Genomic DNA, 26,970 nt, shown 5'->3' on the forward strand with positions numbered 1-26,970 from the left:
AAAAGGAAAGAAATCAGGGACTTGGAAAGGAGAAAAAGGACTTGACTTGAAAAGAGAGAGGACTTCAGGGACTTGAAAGGAGAACTGAGGAGAAGGACTTGAAAGAGAACTATCGTTAATTACATGCCAGAGTTACTAAGTTATTTGATGTTATTTATGTTACGCTTATTTGATATTTATTGCTTAATTGGAGAAACAGAATTGATGTTGATTGAAATCTATTAGCGTACCTTTACTACGTGTCCATAGACTTATCCCCAATAAGGGATACCCTGATCGAAGGAACAGATAAGTGATCTGAGAGGTCCCCTCAATAACTAAAGGGTGACCCCAATCGCCTAACTTCCCTTCGTCACAGTATTACTAAAGAACACTCGATGGTCAGTCTCAAAAAGGCGAAGGAGCTAGAAGTATCTTTTGACGCTTTTCGGTTCCGGAATACGAGCGGAATTATTTACATTCATTGTTCTGTACTGATTTGCTTGGCCAAAAACAATGGGGTTGGAGATTGTGCATTTGAATGCGACGGTGGCTCTTCAAGAAGAAAACGTTCAACTGGTGTCCGAAATTCACGGTCTACGGATGATCATTTTTCGGACAGATACGAGATGGAAACCGGGGCTATTGTAATTCTGGAAAATAACGGTTCGTCTTTTTCTTTATTCTACTTTAATCAGATTCATTTTTGTAAGATTAATTTCGCAAATGAACCAAAAATCAACTGAAAATAATGCCTAAAACGCTAATACTTTGTCTAAAATACAGACAAGTACAGTTTTTACGCCTCAAATATCTTTTATATTGCGTGCGATTCATTATCCCTTTTTTGGAACTACGAATACCCTCAACTCAAGTACTATGTAGTACATATCTAACTGGACGGTTTAAAATGTTTAACAAAATAACACTTTTATTCGCATATTTCTGGAAAACAGGCTCAGTTATGTTTAAGCTACATTTTGAAATCAAGCTCAAATTATGCTGTGATATGCTAATATCTGAAAAAACTTTGTTCATTGAAAATTGAAAAGCAAACCTTCCTAAGTACACAAACCATGACCAATGACCAATGCTAATGAAATGCTATTTTTTTATTTCTTCCCCAAATCCAGCTCTCAAGTATACTTATAAACGTTATGCTTATAAAAAACATACACGTCTTGTCTTTTATAAGAACTATATAAGAGCATAAGGCTTCGATGGCCAAAATGTTAAGAACAACTTAAGAACACTTTAAGGCTTCGCGGACTCGAAAACAGCCAATTTCTTAGGAAAATGGACAAAAATACTCAAAAAAATGCGAAATTAAGAACATATTAAGAACATTTTAGGCTCAAAACTTAAAAGAACATCCGAAGGCTTTAAAAAAATTTTGATGTTCTTATTAAAAAAAAAAACATATCTAACACGAGTTTTTGTGTCTTTTTTAGACGAGAAGAAGCAAAGTAGTGAACATCAACAGGAATCAACTGGACTTTTTCAAAACTCGACAAGTTTAACACTTTTTGTGGTCTTAACAGTTGTCTTGATGATTGGTGCTGTTGTTGTCCTTCTTGTCCACCGAAACCGGAAAAATCAATTGGTGTATAAAATGAACGAAACGGGAACAGCTAATCAAGCAATGGAAATGGAATAGAACGATTGAATAAAATACACCTTTTCGACCGTAGTCGTGCGGTCAGGCGGTCGTGCTACTTTATTATTCCATTTACCCTAAACTTGATCCAATCCTTTTTTTACACTTTTTCATTTTGTCTTTAGGTGCGAAAAAAAGACTGGCGCGGTTTTAGGGTGGTAAAACGAACAAAAGAATGCCCGCGCGGCAATTGGCGGCTACGGTAGAAAAGGTGTATTGAGAAAATCAGAATCCAAGTCTTCCAATAAACTATACGTTTTTTTTTTAATAAGGAACCTTAACTTTGCTCTGAGCCTGGAGTTCCTTATTTTTACAGAGAATTTCAGTCTCAAAGTTCCTTATCGAGTTCCTTACTACATAGGAAATTTTGAACTTTTTGCCCCTTGAAAGATCAAAATTTGGTCAAATTAGTCCCAATAAGGTACATTATTTTCAAATCCACTTATTCTCAGCCTGAGCAGTTCTTTAACAATTCCTTATTTTTTGAACCATTTTCAGCCTCGAGTTCAGCCTTGTCAGTGCTAAGTAGGCAGGATCGACAACTTCTTTGAAGACCCTATATATTTTGAAATTTTGAGAGACCTCGAAGTTTTCAAATCTTCAAAGTCTTCTTTTATTTTCTTTTTCATCAAAATTATCGTGAATCTAGAAGCTCACGAGCTTAATGCTTTGTATCATGTAAATATATCATTATATGTGATGTAAATATATTTTTTCTAATTTTGTTAACATTACTAACACCAAAGTGCAAAGTGCAAAGATGCTTCTTGGATAGCTATTCAGTGTTTTTTTTCTTGACAGCTCTAAACTTATACTTCTAACGGCTCCCAAAGTATAAGGGGTTATAATTTTCTGGGGCTTGAGAAAATGTTCCGAAGGAGAAAAGAAGAATCCCTTTCTTTGCTCTAAATGGCCTTAGTCTATAATTACCTTATTTTTGGGTATTTAGAGGTATGACAACGTTATATGGACGTTGTGAACATTAGATAAACGTTGAAACAACGTTGTGTGTCAGCCAGCTAATAGACTAGTTAACTAGTCGTTGAAAACAGACCCATATACAAAAAATCAAGCTCCAAATAAAAAGAATCGAAGGGGTGAAGTTGCGTCTCTTTTCTGAATTTCAACGACTAGAAGCTTCTTCCCTCAAAAAACGTTGTTTAATTTTACAACTTTTTTTAGGTTTTTGAGAATCCATCAAACTTTTTTGACTAAATGATATTTCATAGTAACATTGAACATGGGAACATATAAATAAATGAGCATTTCTAAAAACGCAATAAACAGAGAGAAAAATAAATGCAATCCCGCACGGGTCAGACATACAGAAATCTGTATGTCTCTCCTTACGATTTTAGGTGAAGAAAAAAAGGCGTTGGAAGTAGCTTCTAGTCGGTTATTTTCCTTTTCTCTCACGCGCGCTGAATATTTAATTAGTGTTTACATTATTTGATTGGCAGTCTTATTATAAGGTTATAAGTAATAACCGACTAGTTTACTAGTCTAGCCAGCTAACTGAGTAGCCCCCCCCCCCCGTTAATCAAAATATATATTAGGCACCTGAGAGTATTAATATCTTTACGTTATACAATGAAGTCAAGGAATATTTTGTATAATACCTAGCACTAGTTTCAGATATGAAAATACAAGTAATATCGTGCATATTGTGTACATTTGAACGACCACGAATGCTGCCTTCTCGCTTAATAGTCCTGGATAATGAGTATCAGTAAGAACGTTTAGAACATGTTTTTTAGGATGAATACACCTTTTCGACCGTAGTCGTGCGGTCAGGCGCGTGTCACTTTATTATTCAAATATCCCCCTTAACTCGATCCAATCCTTTTTTACACCTTTTTCTATGGTCTATAAGTGCGAAAAAAAGACTGGGACGGATTTAGGGTGGTAAAACGGACAAAAAAATGCCCGCACGGAAATTGGCGGTATGATCGAAAAGGTGTATGTATATGAAAACTATGTAAAGTACCCAATCTAATAAAGGTGTTTAAGTCATGTGATTGCGCACGCGTCCTTTTTCTCCTGGCTTAAAAAATTTCAGTTCTCAACATTCAACCAACAATTGAGCTTTCCTGGGTCAGTAAAAGGGTTAGGGTTCGCTTAGACTTTTCTCAATCTTGTCTGATTCATTTAAATAAGAAGTGGTTTGTTTGTTTGTTGTTCTGATAACCTTTTTGTCGTGCTCTCTTTCACAGTAAGGAACATCTGCAAATTGGCTATATTTTCCGACTAACTTGGATATGATATCCAAATTAGGTTACAATTTATAGCCTAATTTAGATATGAGAAAGGAACATCTACAAATTTGATTAAAAAAGATCCGCATGCTGAATTTTTGGTAAAATGTAGTTTTAGATGCTTGAGATTTCCATTGTTTCAATTCATTCATTCAATTCGGTCTTTCCGTAAAAAACGATTACATTACCGGTAGGTACAAAGAATAAAAATATATAATAAAATATCTCCCGACGAAAGGAATTGAGGCATTATCAGCTTTGTCGATAACTAACGAAAAGAAGCAGTAGAAAAAAGTTGTATAACTATCAACGATTTATGATAATGTTCCACTCCTTAGTGTTTTTTGCAATTTCTATTGCGTCGTCCCATTCAATATTTAATGTTTTAAGGTCATTTTTGACGACAACACTGAGCCAAGTTGTAGTTGGTTTCCCTCGCGGTCTTTGGTACTTAGTGTTGGCATATTCGAGTGCTTTTTTCATAGGTGTTGAACTATTTTCTCGTAATACAGTTCCCAGCCACTTCAGTCTTCTACTTTTGATACGTTTGCTCCACTTTACCGCGTTGGTCTTTTGATACACTTCGGCATTCTTCACGATTTCTGGCCAGCTCACATTTAGCACGAAAGTTCGCAACAATCTTCTTTGGAATGCATCAATGGAATTTTCAGCTTGGCAGGTTGTTAAACTCCACAGCTCGCAGTTATACAGGAATATCGGTTCGATGTAGGTCGTGAATGCTGACATTTTTGTTTGTGTAGTCAACTTTTTATGACAGAACAACGTTCGTAATTTGTTGGCAGCTGAAATCGACATTCCTTTTCTTCTTTTGATGTCTTCTGATGTATCAAGCATACTGCCGAGATATTTGCACTTTTTCCATTCGTTGTTATTTCTTGTGATGGTAAATTGTTCCGTTTTGTCCTGATTTATTACTAGATCTCGTTTTTCTAGTTCTGTTGGGACGGTCTGCTTAAACTTTTGCAGTGCGCGATAGTCTGAAGTTACTTTCCCGACATCGTCAGCATACTCCATTTCAATATCGTTTCAATACAATAAACTTATTCATTTTGATATGCGCCATCTTTGTAAACCCAAGGTAAACAGTGATTTTTTCTTTTGCAAAATATGGTCTAATTAGGCGATGGATGGCCAAATTAGGCTTTCTATTCTTATTGTAAAAGTCCTAAAGCTTTGAGGACTCTAAAACACCCAATTTCTTAGGAAAACGGACAAAAATACAGGCTTTTTTTTATTAGAATACACTCATGATGAAAATGGCCAAAAAAAGAATAATGCTAAAAATATCACCATCATGGAATTTTGCTACTCAAGCAAAGAATGCCATTTTTAAAGCATTTTCAATTATAAATTGTCAATTACCCCCAAGTACAGCTCACTCTTTTTACAAAAGAGATGTTTTCTAGAGACTGATTTGTTTATTTGGCTTCCTAGCACTTTAAAATTGGCTGAAATGTTAATTTTCGTTGAGAAATTTAATAATAAAACCCAAAAACGTAATGCCGAGTTATAACTCTTTTAACTCGGAACTTTGAAACTAATTATTGTAAATCGTCACACATCACGTATACTTTGCAAAAAGTTAATTCATTTTCTAATTATTCCACATTTCAAAACTTAAAACTTGGATTAACTCTATTTAACTCCGTTACAACAAATCTTTAGGATTTCTATACACTATTTTAAGGAAAATTTGATCGATTTTTTGTCAAAATTACAAAAGTGCGCAAAAAAATTACAAAACTGCGCACACTGCGCATAACAACGACAAAACAAAGAAATTGACGACGAAATTAAAAAAAAATTGCTACATAGAAGTATTTAATATACGAAAAACTGATTTCCTAATGTTTGTTCTTATAAAAAGACAAAGAGAGATTATCAATCAATTATTTATAACAACAGATTAGAAATTATTATTTCTCTTTCATTTATAATATAAGTCAGGATGGCCGAGTGGTCTAAGGCGCTGCGTTCAGGTCGCAGTCTACTTTCGTAGGCGTGGGTTCGAATCCCACTTCTGACAAATCCTTTTTCGTGAGGTATCATTTAAGCTTCTACCGACGGTATAAATCAAGAAGATTTCACTAATTTATACCACTGTAGAAGTCTCTTCAATCTCGGAATTTCGTTTCATCCATGCCAAAGAAGTCTATATATACTAGACTAGTAAACTAGCCGTTGAAAACAGACTCTATCTAAAAATTCAAGCTCAAAAGAAAAAGCATCGAAAAAGTGATGTTGCGTGTCTTTTTTGAATTTCAACGACTAGAAGCTTCTTCCCTCAAAAAACGTTGTTTAATTTTCAACTTTTTTTAGATTTTTGAGAAACCATCCAACTTTTTTGACTAAATTTTATTTCATAGTTACATTGAACTTAGGAACATAGAAATAAAAGAACAATTGTTAAAACGCAATTAAAAGAAAGAAAAATAAACGCAAACACGTACGCACCTGACATACAGAAATCTGTATGTCTGAGCTTATGGTTTTAGCTGAAGAAAAAAAAGGCGTGGAAGAAGCTGGGAAGAAGCTTCAAGTCTGTAATTCTCCTTTTGCACGTACATTTATAGTTTACTTTTTATTATTATTATTGTATAGTTCTTATAGCCAGAGTAATTACAGACTTGTTTACAAGTCTATAGATCCAGCTCCATTTTGGGCTAACCTTTTTCTTTATTATTACGAATCTAAATATGTACAAAATTTGATATCTACTAGTTCTCCTAGAGCATACAATTTTCATTCAGTTGGTAGATTTATTGATGACCTTTGCGCTATTAATGATAGAGATGATTTTTTCTCATGTTATAATGATATATATCCGGAAGAGCTACAGTTGAAAGTTGAACATCATGGAACACATGCAACGTTTTTGGATTTAGATATAAGCATTGAAAATAACATCTTTCGCTACAAATTGTTTGACAAGAGAGACGCCTTTCCCTTTTTCATTGTGAGAATGCCACATAAAGATAGTAATTTACCATCAATCATCTTTTACAGCTCTATATATTCTGAGGTCCTACGCATTGCTAGATGCACTCTTCTTTTTGAAGATGTTCTGCCCAGAATTTCAGAACTGTTCAAGCGCATGCTCAATCAGGGAGCTGAAAGATCTTTCTTGCGAAAACAAATAGTAAAGTGTTTTGATAGATTTCCAGAGACTTTTATGAAATTCGGAGAATCTTTAAATGGTTTTTTAGCGCAACTGCATTTTTGAAAAATTGAAACATTTTTTTTTTTTTTTTTTTTTTTTTTTTTTTTTATTATTATGTATGTTAGTTTAGTTTTCTCAGTCATTTCTTTTTCGTTCTTTCCCGTACAGACGGCTGCACGGACTTTAGGTGTCGAACCGGGTTCTGGGCCTACTTTTTAAAAAAATTTGTGTTTTTGTCGTTTTGTCTTGTTCTTGTTCTTTGTCTGTTGTTACCTTTTTTGTTTCTTTGTATTTGTGTGGGAGTTTTTGTTTATTTTTCTATGTTTGTTAGTTTGTTTGGACTGCGGGTCGGTTCAGGGTTATGCAATCTGGGGGAGGCTGAGTGTTGGACGTCCATAAAACATGTTTAAAGCCGCTGCACCTGTCGCAAGTCAGGGACTCCAGATTGCATTGGTTGGGTTTTTGAGTGGGTTTTGGTGTTTGTGTTTTTCTGCTTGGCTTTTTAAACTTTATGTCTATTGGTTTGTTGGTTCTTTTTCGCATAAAATTCTCATTTCTTGACAGGATGTTTGATTGGTTTGATTTATATATTTAGAAAAATTCAAAAAAATGGAAAAAAAACGTATAATTATAAAAATATTAGTGCCTTTTTATGTTTCATCTTTATTTTATTTCGTATTTTCAACACTTTCTCTCCTTGAGGTCAGATCTCTGATCTTCACCATATATATACATGAGCTGAGCTCTACGAAACCCCAGGTAGTATAAATGAGCAGAATGAGCAGTACGAATCCTTTGGTGGATGCCCGGGGGGGTACTAGGTTTGCGAGGTGACGGGTATGTCCGAGCCGAAAATCGAAAATCGACCCTTTGAGAGACAAAATTTTGGTGATTTTGGGACCCTTTGAGAGACTTTTTCCTAAATTTTGGTCCATTTGTTCCAAATATTGGTTTGATTTTCACCAAATTTTGGTCAAAATCTTTGGAAATCGTGACCATTTGAGAGAGAAATTTTTAATTTTCGTGATTTTGGGACCCTTTCAGAGACTAACTTTTGAATTTGTACCCCTTTGAGAGACTTTTGAGGAATGAGAAAAGGTACCCTTATGGCTCGCACATACCCGGCACCCATTTTGCCTAAATCCCCCCCCCCCGGGGGTGGATGCCAAGCCTAGATGATTATCGTCAACACCAAGTCCTAAATTTGTATAAACGGGGAGTTTAGCCCGGGACATATAGCCCATATAGTGGCGGAGGTGTTTTACATAGACAATACTCCAAGCTCTACCGCCACTATTTTTTCCCGTAAACCACCGTGATGGCTGTAGCTAAACTATGCGCATATAAATCTTTCCCGCAAGTGAGAAATTTTAGCGGGTTCAAACCATACCCTGTGTCCGATTTTGAAATTTCTAAAAACTAATATGTGTTTTGTGGAAATTTGACACGCAAGAAAAGAAGGGTAACCGATGACTGAGATGATAAACATTACACGAAAAATAATGGAGTGGGAAAAGAGTTTAAGAAAAACAACATAAAATGTCATCACAGATTCTTAAAAAGACAAAAATTGAATTACGAGAGATATGATGTGTAGTGTTTAAAGCTCTGAAGATTTTTTTAATTTTGATAAGATTTTTTTTTATACGAGAGAAATGGATTTTAGAGTGAAATTTCAAAACATGTCTTGAAATACTGTTGTACTGTAGAGCACAAAGGAGTAAAGTAAATTTAGGAGGCCTTATCGGAAGAAGTGATTCATTGGTTTATACTAGAAATTGCGTTATTCAGTCAAATCAAATATTTCAAGAGATAAATTCTGTTAAAACAGCGGGATTTATTTATGGTTTCTTGGTTTGGGGTTTATAGACAGTCCATATCCAGTCAGAGTCAGTCAGAGTCTAACAATCGAGCTTTTATGGAACGTTGGTATGGCCCAAAATCTCGAAGATTGTCACGTCCAACCGACATACACCTGGGAGTGGGGTACTATGTTTGCAAGATGACTAATGTCAAAAATTCAGCCAAAATTTTCATATTTTAGTCCAAATTTCAAGAATTTATGACCATTTGAGGGAGTTCATTTTTGATTTTCGTAATCTTGGAACCCTTACAGACACTCCGTTGTTTTTTAAATTGTTTTTGTACCCCTTTGACTTCTGAGAGTGTGAAAAAGGAACCCTTATGGCTCGCGCACATACCCGGCTGCCACTTTGCCTAAGCTTCTAGAGGAAAATACGTAAGAATTATAAGCTGAAAGAAAAAAACTTGCGGGCTAATGTGTATTCTTAAAGGAAAATCCTTTAACGCAAAGTGTATTGTAAGATGATAATTCGAAATGTTCGATGTATTTTCAAGGGAAAATGATGGAAAGGCTTGACTAAGAAATGTATATAATAAGTCATTTTATAAATCAAAGTTTCAAAAATCCAGAAGCTTGATGGTATAACTGTCATGTACATAGAGTTTTCTCTTTAATGTTTGTTTTGAAAAGGAAATTTGTTTTTGACCACAATTCGGATGTGACGGTTTACACTAGAAAGTCTCATGTTATGTTAATAAGCGCAAAAATATGAAAGTTGAAAACGTTGCGTTTGAATAACATGCATTTAATATAAAGGTTCTGGTATAATTCTATTGAAGCCGGGGAAAGTTTATCTACCGTAGTTTTCCAGAAGGGAAACAGAAAATACTGTCTATGGTGTATCTAGAAAATCAAATAAAAAGGATTCATTTGCGAAAGAGAAAGGAATTTAGCCTGTACGGTTCACATATTTCTAGGGGAATCAATGGCTTTGTTCAAAAAATATATTCGTGAAAGAGGGTATTAGATGTATGTTGATTCTACTGAAAACATTGGAAGAAAAATGGAGAAAAATGAAAAAGATGCACAATATTTTATAGAGGCACACGAATCTTGACGTTAGAGGCTTAAGAATATACGCTATTTTATAAGAACAATTTTATAAGAAAACGAGGCTGAAATTTGCCAAAACCTAAGAGCAAATTAAGAGCAAACTGAGTCTCAGATTTCAGAAATTACTATTAAGACAGTACTGTTTTTAACAGATTTAATTCAAAAGATTCTTAACTAAAGAAACTAAGCGTATTAAAAACATCGCAAGAACGTATAAGCCTGAAAATTTCAAAAATTAAGAACAGCCCAGTCTGAGCGAAAATTTACTGGTTCTTATAAAAAAAAGCGTGTATCGGATTGATGAAACAAGAAAAACCTTTTTTTTTGTTAACAATGATGAAAGAACTATTTATTGTCCATTGATCATCAGCAATAAAACGAATCGATCTTGGGAAAAATGAATCATTACTATAAAACCATAGTTCATACAGTAAACTCCCTTCATTTAATTCAGAAATCTTAACAAAAACCGGTAGAAGTCAAATAAATTCATTGTTATAAGAATCAGTAAAAGTTTTTGCAGAGGCTGGACTGTTCCAACCCCCAGGATTCAAATGTCCCTAAATTGTTCTTATAGAAAGCTTATTAAGTTTATTGGTTTAAAAAGTAGCATAAACTCAGGGTTTTTATTTCCAACTCTTGAGGCTGAAGTTTTGCCAAACGTTCTCATGTTCTTATAAAATTATTCAATAAAAAAAAGTGAATACTCTTATGATGCGTGTTGGTTCAATCGCCTTATATAGAAATAAGCACCCCCTCCATCGCGTGAATGTCGAATCCTCATAACTATCGTCTCTAGCAGGACTAGCATCAAATTTTGTAATGTCACCTGACATTTTGTTAATATTTTTACTCGAAAATTTGTCTTCGATTATTCAATGTGTTTTTTTTTTCGGATTAGAGAAGAAGTCGATTTTCCATGAACTGAGAGACCATCGTTTGAGTTCGAATAATAGAAAATTTCTAATAAGAAAGACCTGATATTTGACTTGGTTGACTAGAACTAGTAAAAGTTAGTACGGCCCCCTAAAATTTTGAGATAAAGAGAGCCCGGGGGGGTACTACCCTTGTCGACCGACAGGGGTGCTCCGCTGAGGTTCGAAAAATGGACCCTACGTGGGACTCGAAATTTGCGAAAAAAGTGACCCTGAATGGGACTGAAATTCCAAAATTTTCTCAAATTTTCTACTTTTTCCCCAAATTTTCCAAAAATAGGCACCCTACGAGGGACTGATTTTTCTATTTTGGTGTTTTTGCGACCCTACCTGGGACTCGTGGAGGTTGAAAAAGGTACCCTGACCAGCGGAGCATCCCCGTAACCCATTTTGCCCTAGTACCCCCCCGGGAAAGAGAGAGACAAGCAAAGTCAACTGTAAGTACATCTTAGGATAAGACAGTCTATCGGCCTATCCAAAGCCAACAAAAAGAAAACTTTTACATATAAGGGTTTGGCCATAAAAACCACATTTTATAGAAATTTACTTTATGATTCTCAAAATTCTTGAATTTTGTAACAGATCTACTGTTTTTAGAAAGTGTTATGAACGTCATAACTTTTTATGGGTTGTAGCGGTTTTACGGATTTTGAATATCTTTTATAGCCTTATTTTTTTATCAAGACCATCATTGTATGGGTGCTTCGAAACTTTTAAAGACATTTGCTTGGACTCTGTCCTGTCATAACTGACGTAACTGAGTAAGTAGCAAGTTTACGTATTTGCACTTTTTTTCACGGAGTGACTAAAGGGATTTTGAATAACCCACAAAATTGAGGACGGTTAAAGTGCTGATTTACCGTCGTCCTCAATCAATTAGGAACTAAATGAATCGAAAGCTACCCGTCTCCATTGCAGAAAATACAAATGCTTAAACTTGGTAGTTACTGCATGCAAGGAAAATCATTTGATAAAGTCAAGTAGTCGTCTGTAGGAGGTATGTATGGAACCCTATGTAAAGTCTGCTTTTTATGTTATTTTCAGGTAGAAAAAGAGATCCTTAGACATTCGAACAGGGTCACAGGTTTTAAAATGATCTTTTCTGTTTTTTCTGTAAGTGTGGTGGGGAGGTCTCTATGTTAGCAATTATCGAGTATGCATTAACTGCTGTAATGTTACAATATACTAAAGTAGACTCAGCAACAAAGATTAAAGCTGGGGATTGGACTTCATTCGGTTCATTGCACATTTTCTTTTCATAAGCAACTCCAATTTCGGGGTCAGACCAAGAGTTGTTTAGCATTCTAGGACATTCTCTGAAATTTTGGTATTGTATGCTTATTGGGGGGGGTTGTACTTTTACGGTGTGACGGGATTGGCCCTTTTTTAGTACGGGATTACGGGATTTGACGAAAAAAGAGACGGGAAAACGGTATTTTAAAATCAGACGGTGACGGTATTTAGGTACTTTTTTGCCCTGTACAAGCCGGTGCGACGGTGTTATTATTTTTTCAATTTTCGGGATTCCGGGATTCAGCAAAAATTTTGACGGGAAAACGGTATTTCGAACCCCTACAAACCCCCCCCCCTTATTGGGTCAAGGGCTATCTATCGTTTGCCATGATTATCTAAAAAGCCTTTACTTTACGAGTTACACGCTTTTTTTATAAGAATACACTTTATAAGAATGTCCATGATGAAAATGGCCAAAAAATTAAGAATAATGCTAAGAATATTACCATCGTGGAATTTTGCTACTCAAGCGCTAAGAATTCCATTTTTAGAGCATGCATTTTCAATTATAAATTGTTATAAATTCTCACTCCAGTCACAAGAATGCCATTTTATGCTTGAGACGTATGTACTAAATGTTAAATCTAGTCTGAATTAGGGTCCTAACCTAAGAATGCTGTAAGAATATTTTAGGATGATTTTCCCAAAAAAGTTAAGAATATCCAAGATGAAATGGATTTACAGCATTCTTATAAAAAAAAAAGACGTGTAGTGAAAAATCTGTTAATTTGAGGGGATGGGGATGAAACCAAAGTCAATTTTCCGGGCTGAAATTGCAGGGTATTTTTCCTACTGGGAAAAGATATAAACCAAATTTTCCAGGGGATGAGTGGTCCCTACAAAGAGGTGTATAGTACTTTCAATCAGGTTAGATTAAAAACATCAAACAACCCAATAAATTTTCGTTTTTTGAATAAAAACTTTTGATAGAGATTATTCCAAAATAAAAAATCTTTTTTGAATACAAAAAGGGAATGATTTTTATTGGAAAATGTAGTTATTGAAATTTACCGCAGACAATAATATAACTTTGTCTGATAACCAGTCTAGCTATAAAGTTAGGTTGTTATGTAATGAAAAATGTTATTGAATATGAAGATGTCGAAAGGCGAAGATGACTTTGTGTCGCGAGGCAAGGCGTTGACAGAGGTATTTTAGAGATTTAGTTATAAAAATGTTAAGGAAAATTTCATTCAAAAAAAGTACAGGGGAATGGATGATTAAATGAATGAATAAATTATGGGACGATCGAACGATTGAATTTGACACGCGATAAAATAAACGAACGAACGGACGAACGGACGGACGGACGGATGGACGGATAAAACTCATGATAACAACACACACTGAAATCGAAATTATTAGAGACGACTTACATTTTGATTCTTGTGGTCAAACAAACTATACTGAACAAAAATAATCCAGTTTGAGTATAATACTTCATTCATATTAAATACTAGAAAGATAGTTTTATCATAGTTTTAGTTAAGTATCGCATCGTGTCATATAAACATGATCTCGTTCTTTTGATAGCACTAATTTTTCATGATGTTCAACTTCCAGAATAATTTGTATATAGTGCAGTCTCCATAACTCAAATACGTACAGGGAAAGCACATTTGTTCGAAAGATATTTTTAACTTCGAGGAACCTGAAATTTGTTCGAGTATTTAAAGGTGAGTGAATTGGAAAGCTTTGCGTGAATAGAAATTGGGCTTTTCCAGAAAAAAACCGTGCACCCCCTGTTGAGGAGGTCCAACCTTTGTGACCTACCCCCTTGGAATTGCAGGCAATTTTAGGATCATACCCCTCTGGAATTCCGAATTTTTACAAATTTTCAATCATTACCCCCTTGGAATTCCGCTTATTTTTGACGGATTTTCGTCTACCCTAATGGAATTCCACTGCATTTCAAACCTTACCCCCTTGGAACGGAAATGGACCTCCTCAACAGGGGGTGCACGATTTTTTTCTGGAAAAGCCCATTGCGCGAAGGCGATAATTTTGAAAAAAAACTTGTGATAGCATGAATTAAAGGTCCGATGGGGCCTCTTTAATGGAGATATAAAGTAAGACTTGCGCACATGTTTAATATCTTTTTTAGAGAAAAGTAGTGACTAAGAAAATAAATATGCCACCACCCAAAAAAGCAAAGACAGAAGAACCAGGTAAGGCTTTATTTACATTTGCACCATTTTGATTAATTTGGTGTACGATTTTGTCTTTTTTATGTAAGATGAATTTGCTCTATTGCTCTAAGTGTGAAAGACTGACAATTTTGAGTCAGCCAATCAGTGGCGGATTCGGGCAAGGGAGTTGTAAAACTATGACAGATGAGTATTTCTTTTATTAGCCATACTCCTTATAATGAGATGAAGACTGTCAGTCGTAAATTTTGAAATCCCTGAGGTCAGCCACACCCCATATCAGTCTTAAAAAGGATGATCTTACAATCCGAATCCCAATGAGATTTTATTTAGAAATTTTATTATGTTTATATCAACAACGTCTGACAGTTTCAGATTTTCTTTGCCTCTTCGACCTGGGCAATTAACCATTTAAATGTCACATACCTTCCCACGTTCGATAAAAAATAGTTAATCACGATTTTTTTTCAAATCATAGATTCTTCAGATGAATTCGAAGAGAGAATTGTTAAATATCACCCGAGAAGCTCAATCTCATCCCTCACATTGCTACTTTTCATCGTATTCTCTCTGGCAACCGCTTACGAAAAGCTGGGATGGAATGATAAAAATACCAAATTACAGATTAAAAACAGTACAATTAAATCGAATCTAGATAATCAAACTTTAGACTTGAGTAGAGACAATAATGCTGATGTCAGCAAAAATAGTAAGAATAAAGACGCTCGACGAAAAGAACGTACTCGAAAATCGGAATCGGTAAAAAGTAAAATTAATAGTATCACGAACGCTTATGATCGCAAAATATTATCAGAAATCAATGACGGTGAACATTACTTCAATAGGGGTCAATACCCAGAATGCGTTTCGCACTTCGAAAAACTTTTAAAACAGTATCCGCATAGCCCGCGTGCCATGTACGGCCAGGCTAAGTGTCTAGACAAACTGTCTGAAAAGATGCGAAGTAACGAACTGCTTTCGAAATCAATTGACGCCTATGGTGAGGTTGCTAAGCAACCAGGGATCACTAACGAACTCTTAAAACTATCATTATTGAAACAATCTGAGCGGCTTATATTTTTTGGTAAAGGACGAGATTCAGTCAACGTTTTAGCAAAGCTGGCAGAGCACCTACCGAAAGATGTTGATGTTCTGAATAAATTGGGAACCTCGTATTTGATTATGGGCTCCAATCGTAAAGCATTTGATATTCACAAAAAGGTGAAACTCGTTAATTATTTAAAAAAAAAACTATTTGAAGCCGTCAATGGGCCTGAGCGAAATTGAAATTTCCCTAGGCCAGATAGATCCCTTTTATTATCTTTACCCATTTTCTTTTGCTAGAAATGAGGACAGATTTCGAAAACAATGAAACATACAACCTGTTTTAAGCATATTATCCCATCCTTCCCTCACTGACCCGAGGGAGGTTTCTCGTAAGTGGAGTTCGAATAAAGGAGTTATATATCCAATGAAAGGGGAGAATATAATCCTTTTTCAATATCTTTTGTTTTCACCTAGAATATTGCTTCAATCCCAGTTTTATTATCGAGAAATAATAGTTTTTCAGTCTATACAGGGACAAGTCAATCTCATCCCCGTGTATTCCAGGCTTTTTTTACGTTAACAATAGACGCTTGAGAATATTTGGCACTATCAGTAAAAATAAAAGAAACCGATAACACGATAATGGTGTCAGCCTTGTAAACTAACCCTCGTTTTATTCACAGGTCATATCAGTGGACCCAGGGAATGGTATTGCAAACGCAAATATCGGTTACATCCTGAAAGCGCTACAGAAGTATCAAGAAGCTATTCCTTATCTGGAGGCTGGAATTGAAAGCGAAGATCCGGAGACTAATCAAGCCAAATTTTATGTTTTCCTTGGTGAGGCATACACCAAGTCTGGTCGAACAGATGACGTAAGTATTTCAAGTGTTTTTCTTTTCTTTGAACTTCGTTCTTATACTTCATTTGAGGATAGAGTGGGTGAAAAAGCGACTCAAAAACCCAATCAATGTACACAGAAACAAGAAAAAAAGACTTTTTGATGAATATTAGTACTGAGGAAGGATACACATCTTTATTTAACTACTAAGAGACTTCGCTAGTGACATAGTCTTTTTTAAGCTTGAGTGTCCATTTTATCGAAAATGCGTTTGATTACATATTCAAAAGGTCTATGCATGTTGAAAATTGAAGCTAAAACCCTACAACAGACTATAGAGTTGAGTTATTTAAAAAAGAAGATACAGACCCCCTTCTCACAGACCCGGTAGAAAACTCGATGGGATTTGATATTCCCATATTTTTTATAGCTAGGGGATGGCTGGAACCCCTCCCCCCCCCTGGCCTGAGGGGGGGGCTAAAAGGTCAAGCGGCAATTGGTACCTGATTTTAGCCTGTGGCTAGGGGGGACTAACCATGTTATGGGTCACCTAAATTTTTTCAGATGGACCTGGGGGCTAGATTCTATGTTTGGGGATTTTTTTCTGAACTTGTTTTTATTTCATCGTAAACTTCACTATGGAATGTCTTCTGTCTAAACAGGTCTAAAACTTAAAATTTGTTATCTAGAATATTATCTGTAAAAATCTTTTAATCCTGTTGCATTTACTTAGATAAAAAATCTGTCTGGCAAGGGATTTGCACCCTGAATAACAAAATGTTTCTGGCATGAACCCTAATGGCGTTTTTTGGACAAAAATGTCCTTCATCCACCAAATTAAATTCCCGCCAAATTTAATTTTTCAAGTTAACCACCAAATTAAATTCCCTCTGAAAAATCTTTTCCGGCAATCCGCCAAATTAAATTCCCGCCAAAATTTCTTCCTTTAAGGTAGCTTATCTCCTATTTCTTAGGGCATTTATTCTATTTAGCAATAAGCTAAACTAACTGTTGTATTTGTTTCATTGTTTGAGAAGGATTTTCGAAAAAATTTGACGCGTCATTGGCTTAGGGGTCACCTAAAATATTTGGCAACCAGGGGTTACCTAAATCTTAGGGGTCACCTGAATTCTTAGGGGGCACCTAAAACCTGCTGCCAAGCTATGTAAGGGATTTCAATTCATTTTCTTTTCAAGTCAGAAAATTCAGTGGGGGGGGGCGATAAGAAAAATAGCATAGCATTGGAGGAACGTTTTTCACCGGGGACGATATTCTGGCCAATGTTTCCAGTGGGAAGGGGTCCCAGTGGGTCTGTCAGAAGGTGGTGCATCATAATAAAAATTAACTTCATACCTGGTCTTAGGTGTAAGTGGGGCGTAAGTGAAAACATCTTCCTCTCCTAAGGAGAAATTGCATCTTCCTTAAAATAGAATCAAATAAAAAGAATCTTCAATACACGGATTGCAAATTTATACCAGTGTAGTCAGAACATGTGATTAGTCGGAAAAGTTCACGTGATTTTATTCACATATTACTTGCTTTACAACTTACAGCTGATAACTTTATTAGTGTCAATAAATTCGAACCAATCAGAAATAAATGCCATGTACATAAGAATTTCAAAAAGCGTGATTTGTCTTCAGACTTTTTTGCAACCTGTGTATTATTGTGGCTCAAATTATTTGATACACGAAAGGAGCATTAAGTACTTGTCACAATACGACCGAGCGCCTTCCAATATCGAGTTTTTGTACAGTTGACTCTCTCTAATTCGATCTTTATAGGACCAAAAACTTTCTTCGAATTAGCGAAAGATTCGACGTACAGAGAGTAATTTAAACCACTTTCCAGCTAAGGGGACCAATATTTTAGTTCGAATTACAGAAAGACTCGAACAATAAAGGTTCGAATTAGAGTGAGTTGACTATATGTGTGTTTTTCTTCAACGAAGACGGTTAAAGGTTTTGTTTTTTAATAAGAGTGGTATCGTTTGCTTACTTGTCAATCTTAATTTGCAAGCTTTTTCACTTTGGATTGACACGGATGTGGAGCAAGATTGGTTAGAAAGAGGAAAAGAAAAACAATTTTTTGCTTATATCAGTATAACATAACAATAAGTAGACACTGTCCTGATATGAAATATGTGTCCGATATGAAACGGGAGCACTTATGCAGAAATAAAACCTTTAACTCCAAATTTGTCTAGATCCAGATTAACTTACCTTTCTTAAAATTTTGTTCTTTCCAGGCATGGAAACTATACCATCAAGGTGCTGAACGCGGCTTCTTCATGTCGGCAGCTCAACGATCTACAGAAAATGCAGAATCTAAACTTCGAGCACAACCTTGGTGGACCGTCGAACAATCTGGTTACGAAAAAGAGATTAGGTACCCTCATCTTCAACCTCCTGCGTATTATCAGCTTTTAGGTGCTTGTTGATGAGAGCCTAATAATACTCTGGTATTCTCTGGCGTCCATCAGTAACTCAAATAAAGCTTGGAATACAGGGGGGCGACCATCCACGAGATAAATTCCCGCCAAAAGTCCTTCCCTTAAGATATTGTCTCTTAAAATAAATCTAAATGCTCTGTTCGAGAAGGATTTTCACTCAGAATGTATTCTGAGATGTCAAAAAAATAATGACAACTTATAATTTTTCCACAGGAAGTTGGAATATTACTGGAAAACGATGCGTGATGAAGCAAATAAAATTCTGAAAAAAAACCGTTTCCCACTAGAAGACGAAGGTATTTGTTGATTGCGCATTTCTTTAGAAAATTATAAACACTTACGAATGCCGAAAATAACAAAAAATTTAGACATTTAGAAAGCTAAAAACACCCAAAGGTTTAAAAAAATAAGAGAAACGTGCAAGAGAAATTAAAGGATAAAGAAATCTTTAAAGAACCATATTGGGGGGGGGGGGTACTTGGTCAAAAAGGAGGTACGGGGATGTGCCGCTGGTCAGGGTACCTTTTTCACCTCCACCAGCCCCAGGTAGGGTCATAAAAATACCAAAGTAGAAAAATCAGTCCCTCGTAGGGTACCTTTTTGGAGATTTTGGGAAAAAGTAGAAAATTTTGAGAAAATTTGCAAGTTTAGTCCCATTCAGGGTTACTTTTTTCGCAAATTTGATTCTCACGTAGGGTCCATTTTTCGGACCTCAGTGAAAGACCCCCGTCGGGGAAAGGGTAGTACCCCTCCCCCCGGGATCATATTCTCGACAATTTCACTTTTTCTCGCTTGAACCAAATCCTTGGCACTTCAACAAATTTTCCAAATCCTTAAGATGCATAAGATAAAGAATGTCTATACTTTCTATTTGCAGGGCTCTTAGATACAGGGGACTGGAGACAATTGACATTATATCAACGTGGTCAACAAAACAAAAAGAATTGCCAACTTGTACCAAAGACGTGTGAAATCATCAGTCAATTCAAGCAAGCTACTGGAAACATAAGAGGACAGGTTGGTTAACATCTAACTCTAACATCTACGTCGTCTACCGCCCCATCCCCCCGCCCCCGGCTCGAAGACTGAGTGTGCGGACCCTGGGGGCCAACTACTGGTGGCATTGCAGTTGCCCAGGTCTCGGAAAATGCTCAAATTTCGAGGGGATGAAAAAAGTTAATTAAAACGAAATCCTGGAGGATCGATAACTTTAAAATAAAGTTTTCAAAATCAACTTTTCTTTGCAAAATGTTGATTTGTCTACTCCCATGGTTTAGCTTCTTGGGGTAGAGGCCCGAGATCTGGTTTCTTATTTTATACATAAATGGCGAAATTAATTGCAACCGTTTTATTAGGCATCAAATTTTGTTTGGTTTAATTGATCTTAATGCAACCTGTTAGAAGAACTCAAAATGTCCAAAGCTCTGTCTGGTATAGACTTTTGGCTAACGTGATCAATTTAATTCTGGGGTTTTTAATTATTCAACATGACATCCTGATTTACAAAAGGTCATTTTGTATAAAACTGATTTTATTTTTTTATTTTTTCAAACAAAATTTAGATTAAATTTTCGATCATGACACCTGGCACACACGTTTGGCCGCATACTGGACCAACCAATTGTCGTTTGAGAGCACACTTGGGTTTAAGCATACCGAAAGGCGTTGAAATCCGGGTTGGCAGTGAAACTAGGTATGCATTTTTGAAGACTATAAGTGTAAGAGAAAAATGCCATAAATGTATAGGAGTAAACCCTTATAGTAGGACCCGCGAATAAGGCCTAGAAAACATGTCATGGCCAAACGAATGACATCACAGGCAAAACTCCTAAATCTGAAATGAGTAAAAAATTGACGATTTTTATAAGTAGAATCTAAAGAAAATGTCTTGAGCAAATTTCTTGGTCTTTTCAAATTTTCGCATTTAATTTGCATAAATAATCCCAAAACTCAATATTAAGTCCTTGTCTCCTTGACAATAACGTGAATTTAGGGTAAAAATTTAAGCACTAGGTCTAAAGAAAGACAGTGCCAAATGTCATCCATATTCGACGAGTCTATACTGCTCTAGACTGTAAGGCAAATGGAAAACAGCTGTTGGATACAGAGGCGTATTTAGGGTAGGTCAAGTAGGTCAAGTGACATAGTTCCGAGAAATTGAAAAATATGAAAAATTTTTATACAGGCTTTCTTATTCCTTTTAGTGATACACAGTCCCCTTCGGATGCTATGTCTTGTATCAACTTTATCAATTTTATGCGTGCGGCAGTTAAAACTTAGACCAAAATTTATCTCCGCAGTTTTACCTCCCTATTGTTTTGCGAGTGAACCTTTCGCTATTTAGAGGCTTTTATTTTGATAATCCGAAAACCTATCTAATACCCCCGACCCATATCGCTCCGCTTGAGTGACCTAGCAACACCCTTTTTGACCCCTTTCGCCCTAGCAAATCGGGATCATATTATTACTGAGCTCAACTTCTCTAAAATTTCACGTGTAATGACCTTGAGTGACTGCTTATATTGCTGGCCGCCTTTCATTTAGAGATAATATGAAGCTGAGAGACATAGCTAGAAATGGCTGAAACGACCTAGCAAAATTTCTGAAAAAATCGGGGTAATAGCTATGAGGCTACGTACAGCTTCTCTGTCGAGTTTATTAAAAAACAATACTCGATTCACTTTTTCTAGCTTATCTCTTTCACATTTTTTATTGAGGGAAGCTCAGTTTCCAGAGCTGAAATTTGCTAAAGCGACCCAGTTAACTTTTGAGTTTGTTCTGAAATTTTGTGAAAGTCCAAGTAACTTTCACGTCTTAACTGTGATTTTATAGCTTTAATTCTTATGGATCGATTATTAAGTATCAGCACCAGTTGTCGCTGCTTTAAGCTGAACTAATAATGTTTATTTTTTAGCAAAAATGAAGCATTTTTCAAAGTCTTTTAAAACTTTGTTTTTCACCTGCTTTTTGGTTGTTGTTGTCAGCGGAAATGAATATCTTAGAATGATTTGACACCATTTAATTACCTCCTATTCAATTCAAAACATAAAAAAATAATTTTAGGGATATAAAGGCCCACAAACTCAACTATTAACTCATCTATATTTCTTGTTTTGGGGAAACGGACATTGCTCCACATCAGTATCTATTTTTTTACCACAAGCGGTTTATTAGCGTAAAAAGGTAGTTAAAACGTGAGACGAGATATTCGTAGAGTAAAAAGATTCTCATAATTTATAACAAAGTACGAGTGCGATACAAACTACGTCTAAACAAAAGTGGAATCTTGCATAGAATTACTCAGATTAGTTTAGGTACTCGAATAGCGGTTAAACGAAAAATGATAAACGCGAGATGCAAGGAATATAGCCTTTCCAAGAACCAGACCTGAACCACTTGGCTTCAAAATTTTGACCTACTTGGCAAAATTCCTAAATACGCCACTGCGGATAGACATGAGGTTGGTTTAAAAAAGACAATTTTTTTACTCAACAGATATTTTTTTAATATCCTTCTGTTACCGTCCACATTTATAATTTAAGACCACAAAAAAACTAGTTTGAGATGTTTTTTGAGAAAATAAGTATACACGCTTTTTTTATAAGAATACACTTTATAAGAATGTCCATGATGAAAATTGCCAAAAAACTAAGAATATGCTAAGAATATCACCATCATGGAATTTTGCTACTAAAGCTAAGAATGCCATTTTCAATTATGAATTATCAATTATCCCCAAGTTAGGCTCACTCCTTTTACAAAAGTGCCATTTTATGCTTGAGACGTATGTACTAAATGTTAAATCTAGTATAAATTAGGATCCTAACCTATAAATATGCTGTAAGAATATTTTAGAATGATTTTCCCAAAAAAGTTAAGAATATCTATGTTGAAATGGATTTACACCATTCTTATAAAAAAAGCGTGTATTATACCAGGATCATCATTGCCTAAGTTTACGCGACCCAGCTGGCACACAACGTTGTTTCAACGTTTATCTAACGTTCACAACGCCCATATAACGTTAGATGAACGTTGAAACAACGTTGTGTGCCAGCTGGGGAAGAAAAAAAGTTTTAACTCTGTAAACTATAAACGAGACTGCTGAATAACAAAGAATCTTCTTACTTTTCATTCTAGGAGTTGGGAAAATGGCAAAGTATTGATTTTTGATGATTCCTTTGATCATGAAGTTTGGCATCGTGGAACAGAATCAAGATTGATTTTGATTATCGATTTTTGGCATCCTGACTTACCTTTATGGGAAAGACAAAGTTTAGCTCCTATTTAGATTTTCTTCTGAAGAACTAGATTTGGTTTTCGAATTTCAAATTTTTAACTCAAATTTTCATTGAGTTGTGAGGTTTCCTTGGTATTCAAATCAAGGACAAAACTAAGTACACTAAGGACAACCAGGGTGTACTTGATTATCCCTAAATTTTTAAGAGTAATGAAAACAAGCAACATGCTGAATGGACCTACCTAATGATTAACATCAGATGAAAATAAGAAAAAAGTGACAATAATTGTACAAAAATTCAGAATGGAAAAAATGGAGCTTGTGTGTTGAATAATGCAAAATGGTAAAAAGGAATTTCCCGAACTACGAAAATCACTTAAACCATTTAGGCCAAAAAAAACCCTATTTTTAAGCAGTTTTTGGCCCAAATTTGCCCAAAAGATTTTCCTTAAAAATCTGGCTCCGTCACATTTTGGGCATTGCAAAAAATCAGAAAAAAATAATAAGTCAACATTGAGAAAAGTTATATTTTCTTATTTGGTTGAAGGGAATTCCCCCACAATCTGTCTTTTAAGGCGAATAAGAATTTTCCGGGAAAAACCACTTCAGCCATTCTTTAGAGAATCTTGCCTTCCATCTTTGTACAAAAAATCAGAAAAAGGTAATGACGGCATTTTGCACAAAGTCCAAAAAACCCTATTTTTAGGTAGTTTTTGGCCCAAATTTGCCCAAATAATTTTTTTCTCAAAAATCGGGCTCCGTCACGTTCTGGGCTCTGGGCATGTTCTGGTTCTAATGAGCCAATCCTGAGAAAAGCTGGTAACAGACAGACGGACGGACAGACGGACGGACGGACGGACGGACGGACGAACGGACATGGGTTAATTTAAAGGACCTCCACCGGGGTACCCGGAGGTAGGTCCAAAAATTAAGTATAAACTATGGATAGGAGCAGCCCAATATTGTAAAATCAAAGCTAAGCACAATTAAGGACAACTTTGGATAGTTTGCTTATTCAAGGATAATCTGATATCTTAATCTGATATCCAGGGACTTTTGCTCCCAAGGTGTATTTTGTTTGTTTCTTGATTTGTCCAAAGGATAACCAAGGATTGTCCTTGATTTGAATACCAGAGTTTCTTTCAAGAACGCACAGGTAAAGCTTTCCATTAAATTTTCCGTCTAGTCAGATTTGGTCGGGTTTAATATTTTCCTTTAGAATTACATTAAAATTTTCCTATGAAAATAAAAAAAACTTCTTACCTTCCTGTGGTAAAGCTACAAAAAATCTTTTACCTCAAACATACAAGCCACTTTTTCCTACAAAAATACAAGTTACTTTTTTCTTCAGAAATACCTTAGGACCCCGTGAGATCTTTTATGCGACGCAACTAAACCTGGTCCATTTCAAAGAATGAAGAATTATTCGGTAACATCTTTAGATACTTCATTCTTTAAAATAGACCAGGTTTGGTTGCATCACATAAAAGATGTCACGGGTTCTAAGGGTTTTGTCCCCTACTAATATTCTGCAAGTATTTTCCCTCAAAAATACAAGAAACTTTTCTACGTCAAAAATTCCGAAAGCTTTCCCTCAATATACAAGAAGCTTTTTCCTTCAAAAATTCAATTCCTTCGAAAATGAATGAATAAATGAATTTTTCCCTATTAAAATACATGAAAAATTAGGGGCGTTCATATTCACTGACTTAGAAACAATTTACCTTATCGGGGAAAAAAATGTCGGGGGAAAGTGACGAAATTTTCAGGGGATGACGAAATTTATCCCTGACATTATATCACCCAACCTAAACTTTTACCCGATCTTTTTATCCCCGACCAAAACTTTTACCCGAAATTTTATATCCCAACTAAAATTCAAATCTAATTTTTTAGACCTTTATTTACCAAAATTAATGCTTTAAATGTCGAATTAAAACATCTGTTTTCAAGCTAGTAAAGGAAACCATTTCATTTAGACAAATTAGATTGATCGAAATGACTAAACTGTAAATTTGGTCGGGGGAAAGTGACGAAAATGCCTCTAGGTGACAAAATTTTTCCCCGACATTTTTTCCCCGATATAAGGTACATTTTCAGCTTTTATATCAAAAATTTTAACCATGAATATATTTGTTTTCTTGAATTTTTATTATCTTTGATTAGGTAGATATTTTTTTTCTTTTAACAAGATTAATTGATTTCCCTAGTTTGGAAATAGTTGAGCGATTTTCTAGGAACTACATTTTGCTAACTAATGGGTATTATTATCCATATAGCGGTCATTAAGTAAGCCATTAAAGGTTCAATCGGCGGGCGGTATTGAAAGGTTTTGTGACTCAAATTGTCATATCCGCGCTGAGGAAACTAAAACGCCAGGCTTCAGAGGGCTAAAATATCATTAACGGCCTGGGTATAGGGCAATAACGTCATTTGCGGCCTGCTCGGAATTGGATTGGAGTCGTTGCATTGAAGCGAAGAGACTAAGCTAACGTCAGAAAAGTAGTTTTGGTCATTTGCGGTCCACTCGCAAGGTGCTAAAAATTTGTTGAAGACATTGCATTGAGCGAAAAGAATTGGTTGACGCTAGAAAAAAACGTCCGATATGGATAATAATAGTAATAGCGTTAAGTTTTCGTTCGTTGTTATCATTAATTCTGCCCTTGCAGTTTGATTATTAGCCCTCTAGTGCCATTTGGGCCCGGCGCGAAGCGGAGGGCGAATAATCAAACTACGCGGGCAGAAAATAACAACAACGACCTCAAAATAAACACTATTGTTATATTATCTAATTGCATTTAGAAATCTAATGAAAATTTGACGCTATATCTTTAATTAACTACATGTTTTTTTTTTTATAAGCAAGTGTAAACCCCTTGGTAAGGCTCGTGTATGCTTAAGTTCTCAAAGCATCCAGGCATAGCTTATGCTTATTATATGCTTAAGAATCATGCTTATGATTCACCCCGAGCCAAGTTTTTAATTGAATTTCAGAAATTTTGTAAAAATTTGTTCAGACTTTGGGAGCAGTGGAATGTTAGTGAACCGTGGAATGTCTTATTTTTTACTTGACCTCTACCAAACCTTTTTAAATACACGTTGTTTTTTTTTATAAGGAACCTTAACTTTGCTCTGAGCCTGGAGTTCCTTATTTTTACAGAGAATTTCAGCCTCAAAGTTCCTTGTCGAGTTCCTTATTTACGCATAGCTGCTAAGTTTGGATAACCATCTCTTACTGTTCCTTAAAACTTGTTTTCTTATTCTCAGCCTGAGCAGTTCCTTAACAATTCCTTATTTTTTGGACCATTTTCAGCCTCAAGTTCCTTATAAACGTGTTCCTTATATAAAAAAAAACGTGTAGATAAAAATGACCTCTTGGAAAATATTTTAGGCTGACTTATATGCTCATGTTATGCTTAGGAATTTTGCAAATCTGAGCCTTCGTATGCTTATAAGCGTTATGCTTATAAAAAAAAACATGTACCTCGTTTCTTTTTATATAAATTTAAAATATCAAACTTATACTATTATTTCGCATCAAACTTGTCTCCAATAACTTTCTTCGAGTCGAAGGTACTAAGATTGCGAGATATAGGGGACATCCGAATACAAAGCTCGAAATTCAACCCTTAGAGACTGAATTTTGAAAATTTTGATGTTATTACGACCCATATAGAGACTATTTTTCCAACTTTTAGTAGAAAATTTCTTCATACTTTCTGTCCAGGTGGGTACCGTAAAAGATTCCTATGAGAGTCAATAAAGTTTCTTAAAAACAGGCAAAAATTCAAAACTGGTCTCGTAAAATTGGACAAAACCAGGGTTTAGGACCTTCCAGAAAATGACCTCGACCAACATAGGATATTTCTTCATGGAAAACTTGATTGTCTTAATTGGCCATTCTAAAGAGTGAGTTATCGAGTACTTAATTAATTAGCCCCTTTAACTGTTGTTTGTTAGGGCAATCGAAATAAGGGGAAACATGAAAACATTATTGTTTGCCCTATATCTCTTCTTATAAGTCTG

At 35.5% G+C, this 26,970-nt stretch overlaps 1 protein-coding gene and 1 non-coding gene across 2 annotated transcripts; both read left to right on the plus strand.

Annotated features, from left to right (window-relative positions):
• The first annotated feature begins 5,854 nt into the window (after positions 1–5,854).
• Trnal-cag (transfer RNA leucine (anticodon CAG)) lies at positions 5,855–5,938 on the plus strand. The gene has a single exon. It is a non-coding gene; the product is annotated as a tRNA-Leu (tRNA).
• Positions 5,939–14,348: 8,410 nt separating this feature from the next.
• LOC136821301 (aspartyl/asparaginyl beta-hydroxylase-like) lies at positions 14,349–24,204 on the plus strand. Its single transcript, XM_067077533.1, has 8 exons — positions 14,349–14,385; positions 14,843–15,585; positions 16,095–16,286; positions 18,501–18,640; positions 18,918–19,000; positions 19,582–19,721; positions 20,267–20,397; positions 22,845–24,204. Exons 1-8 carry the CDS (start codon positions 14,349–14,351, stop codon positions 22,993–22,995), a joined length of 1,617 nt encoding a protein of 538 aa, XP_066933634.1. The 3' UTR covers positions 22,996–24,204.
• The last annotated feature ends 2,766 nt before the right edge of the window (positions 24,205–26,970 follow it).

Source organism: Clytia hemisphaerica, unplaced genomic scaffold (genome assembly GCF_902728285.1).
Source record: "Clytia hemisphaerica strain Z4C2 unplaced genomic scaffold, Clytia hemisphaerica genome assembly, whole genome shotgun sequence".
NCBI classification, from domain to species: Eukaryota; Metazoa; Cnidaria; class Hydrozoa; order Leptothecata; family Clytiidae; genus Clytia; species Clytia hemisphaerica.

What these genes read in the sequence shown, in the direction of transcription:
- LOC136821301 (XM_067077533.1), top strand. Translation starts at nt 14,349, where the DNA reads ATGCCACCACCCAAAAAAGCAAAGACAGAAGAACCAG. An exon ending in AGCAAAGACAGAAGAACCAG is followed by an intron (nt 14,386 to 14,842) that starts GTAAGGCTTTAT and finishes TTCAAATCATAG; the next exon opens with ATTCTTCAGATGAATTCGAA. An exon ending in CGGGTTGGCAGTGAAACTAG is followed by an intron (nt 20,398 to 22,844) that starts GTATGCATTTTT and finishes TTTTCATTCTAG; the next exon opens with GAGTTGGGAAAATGGCAAAG.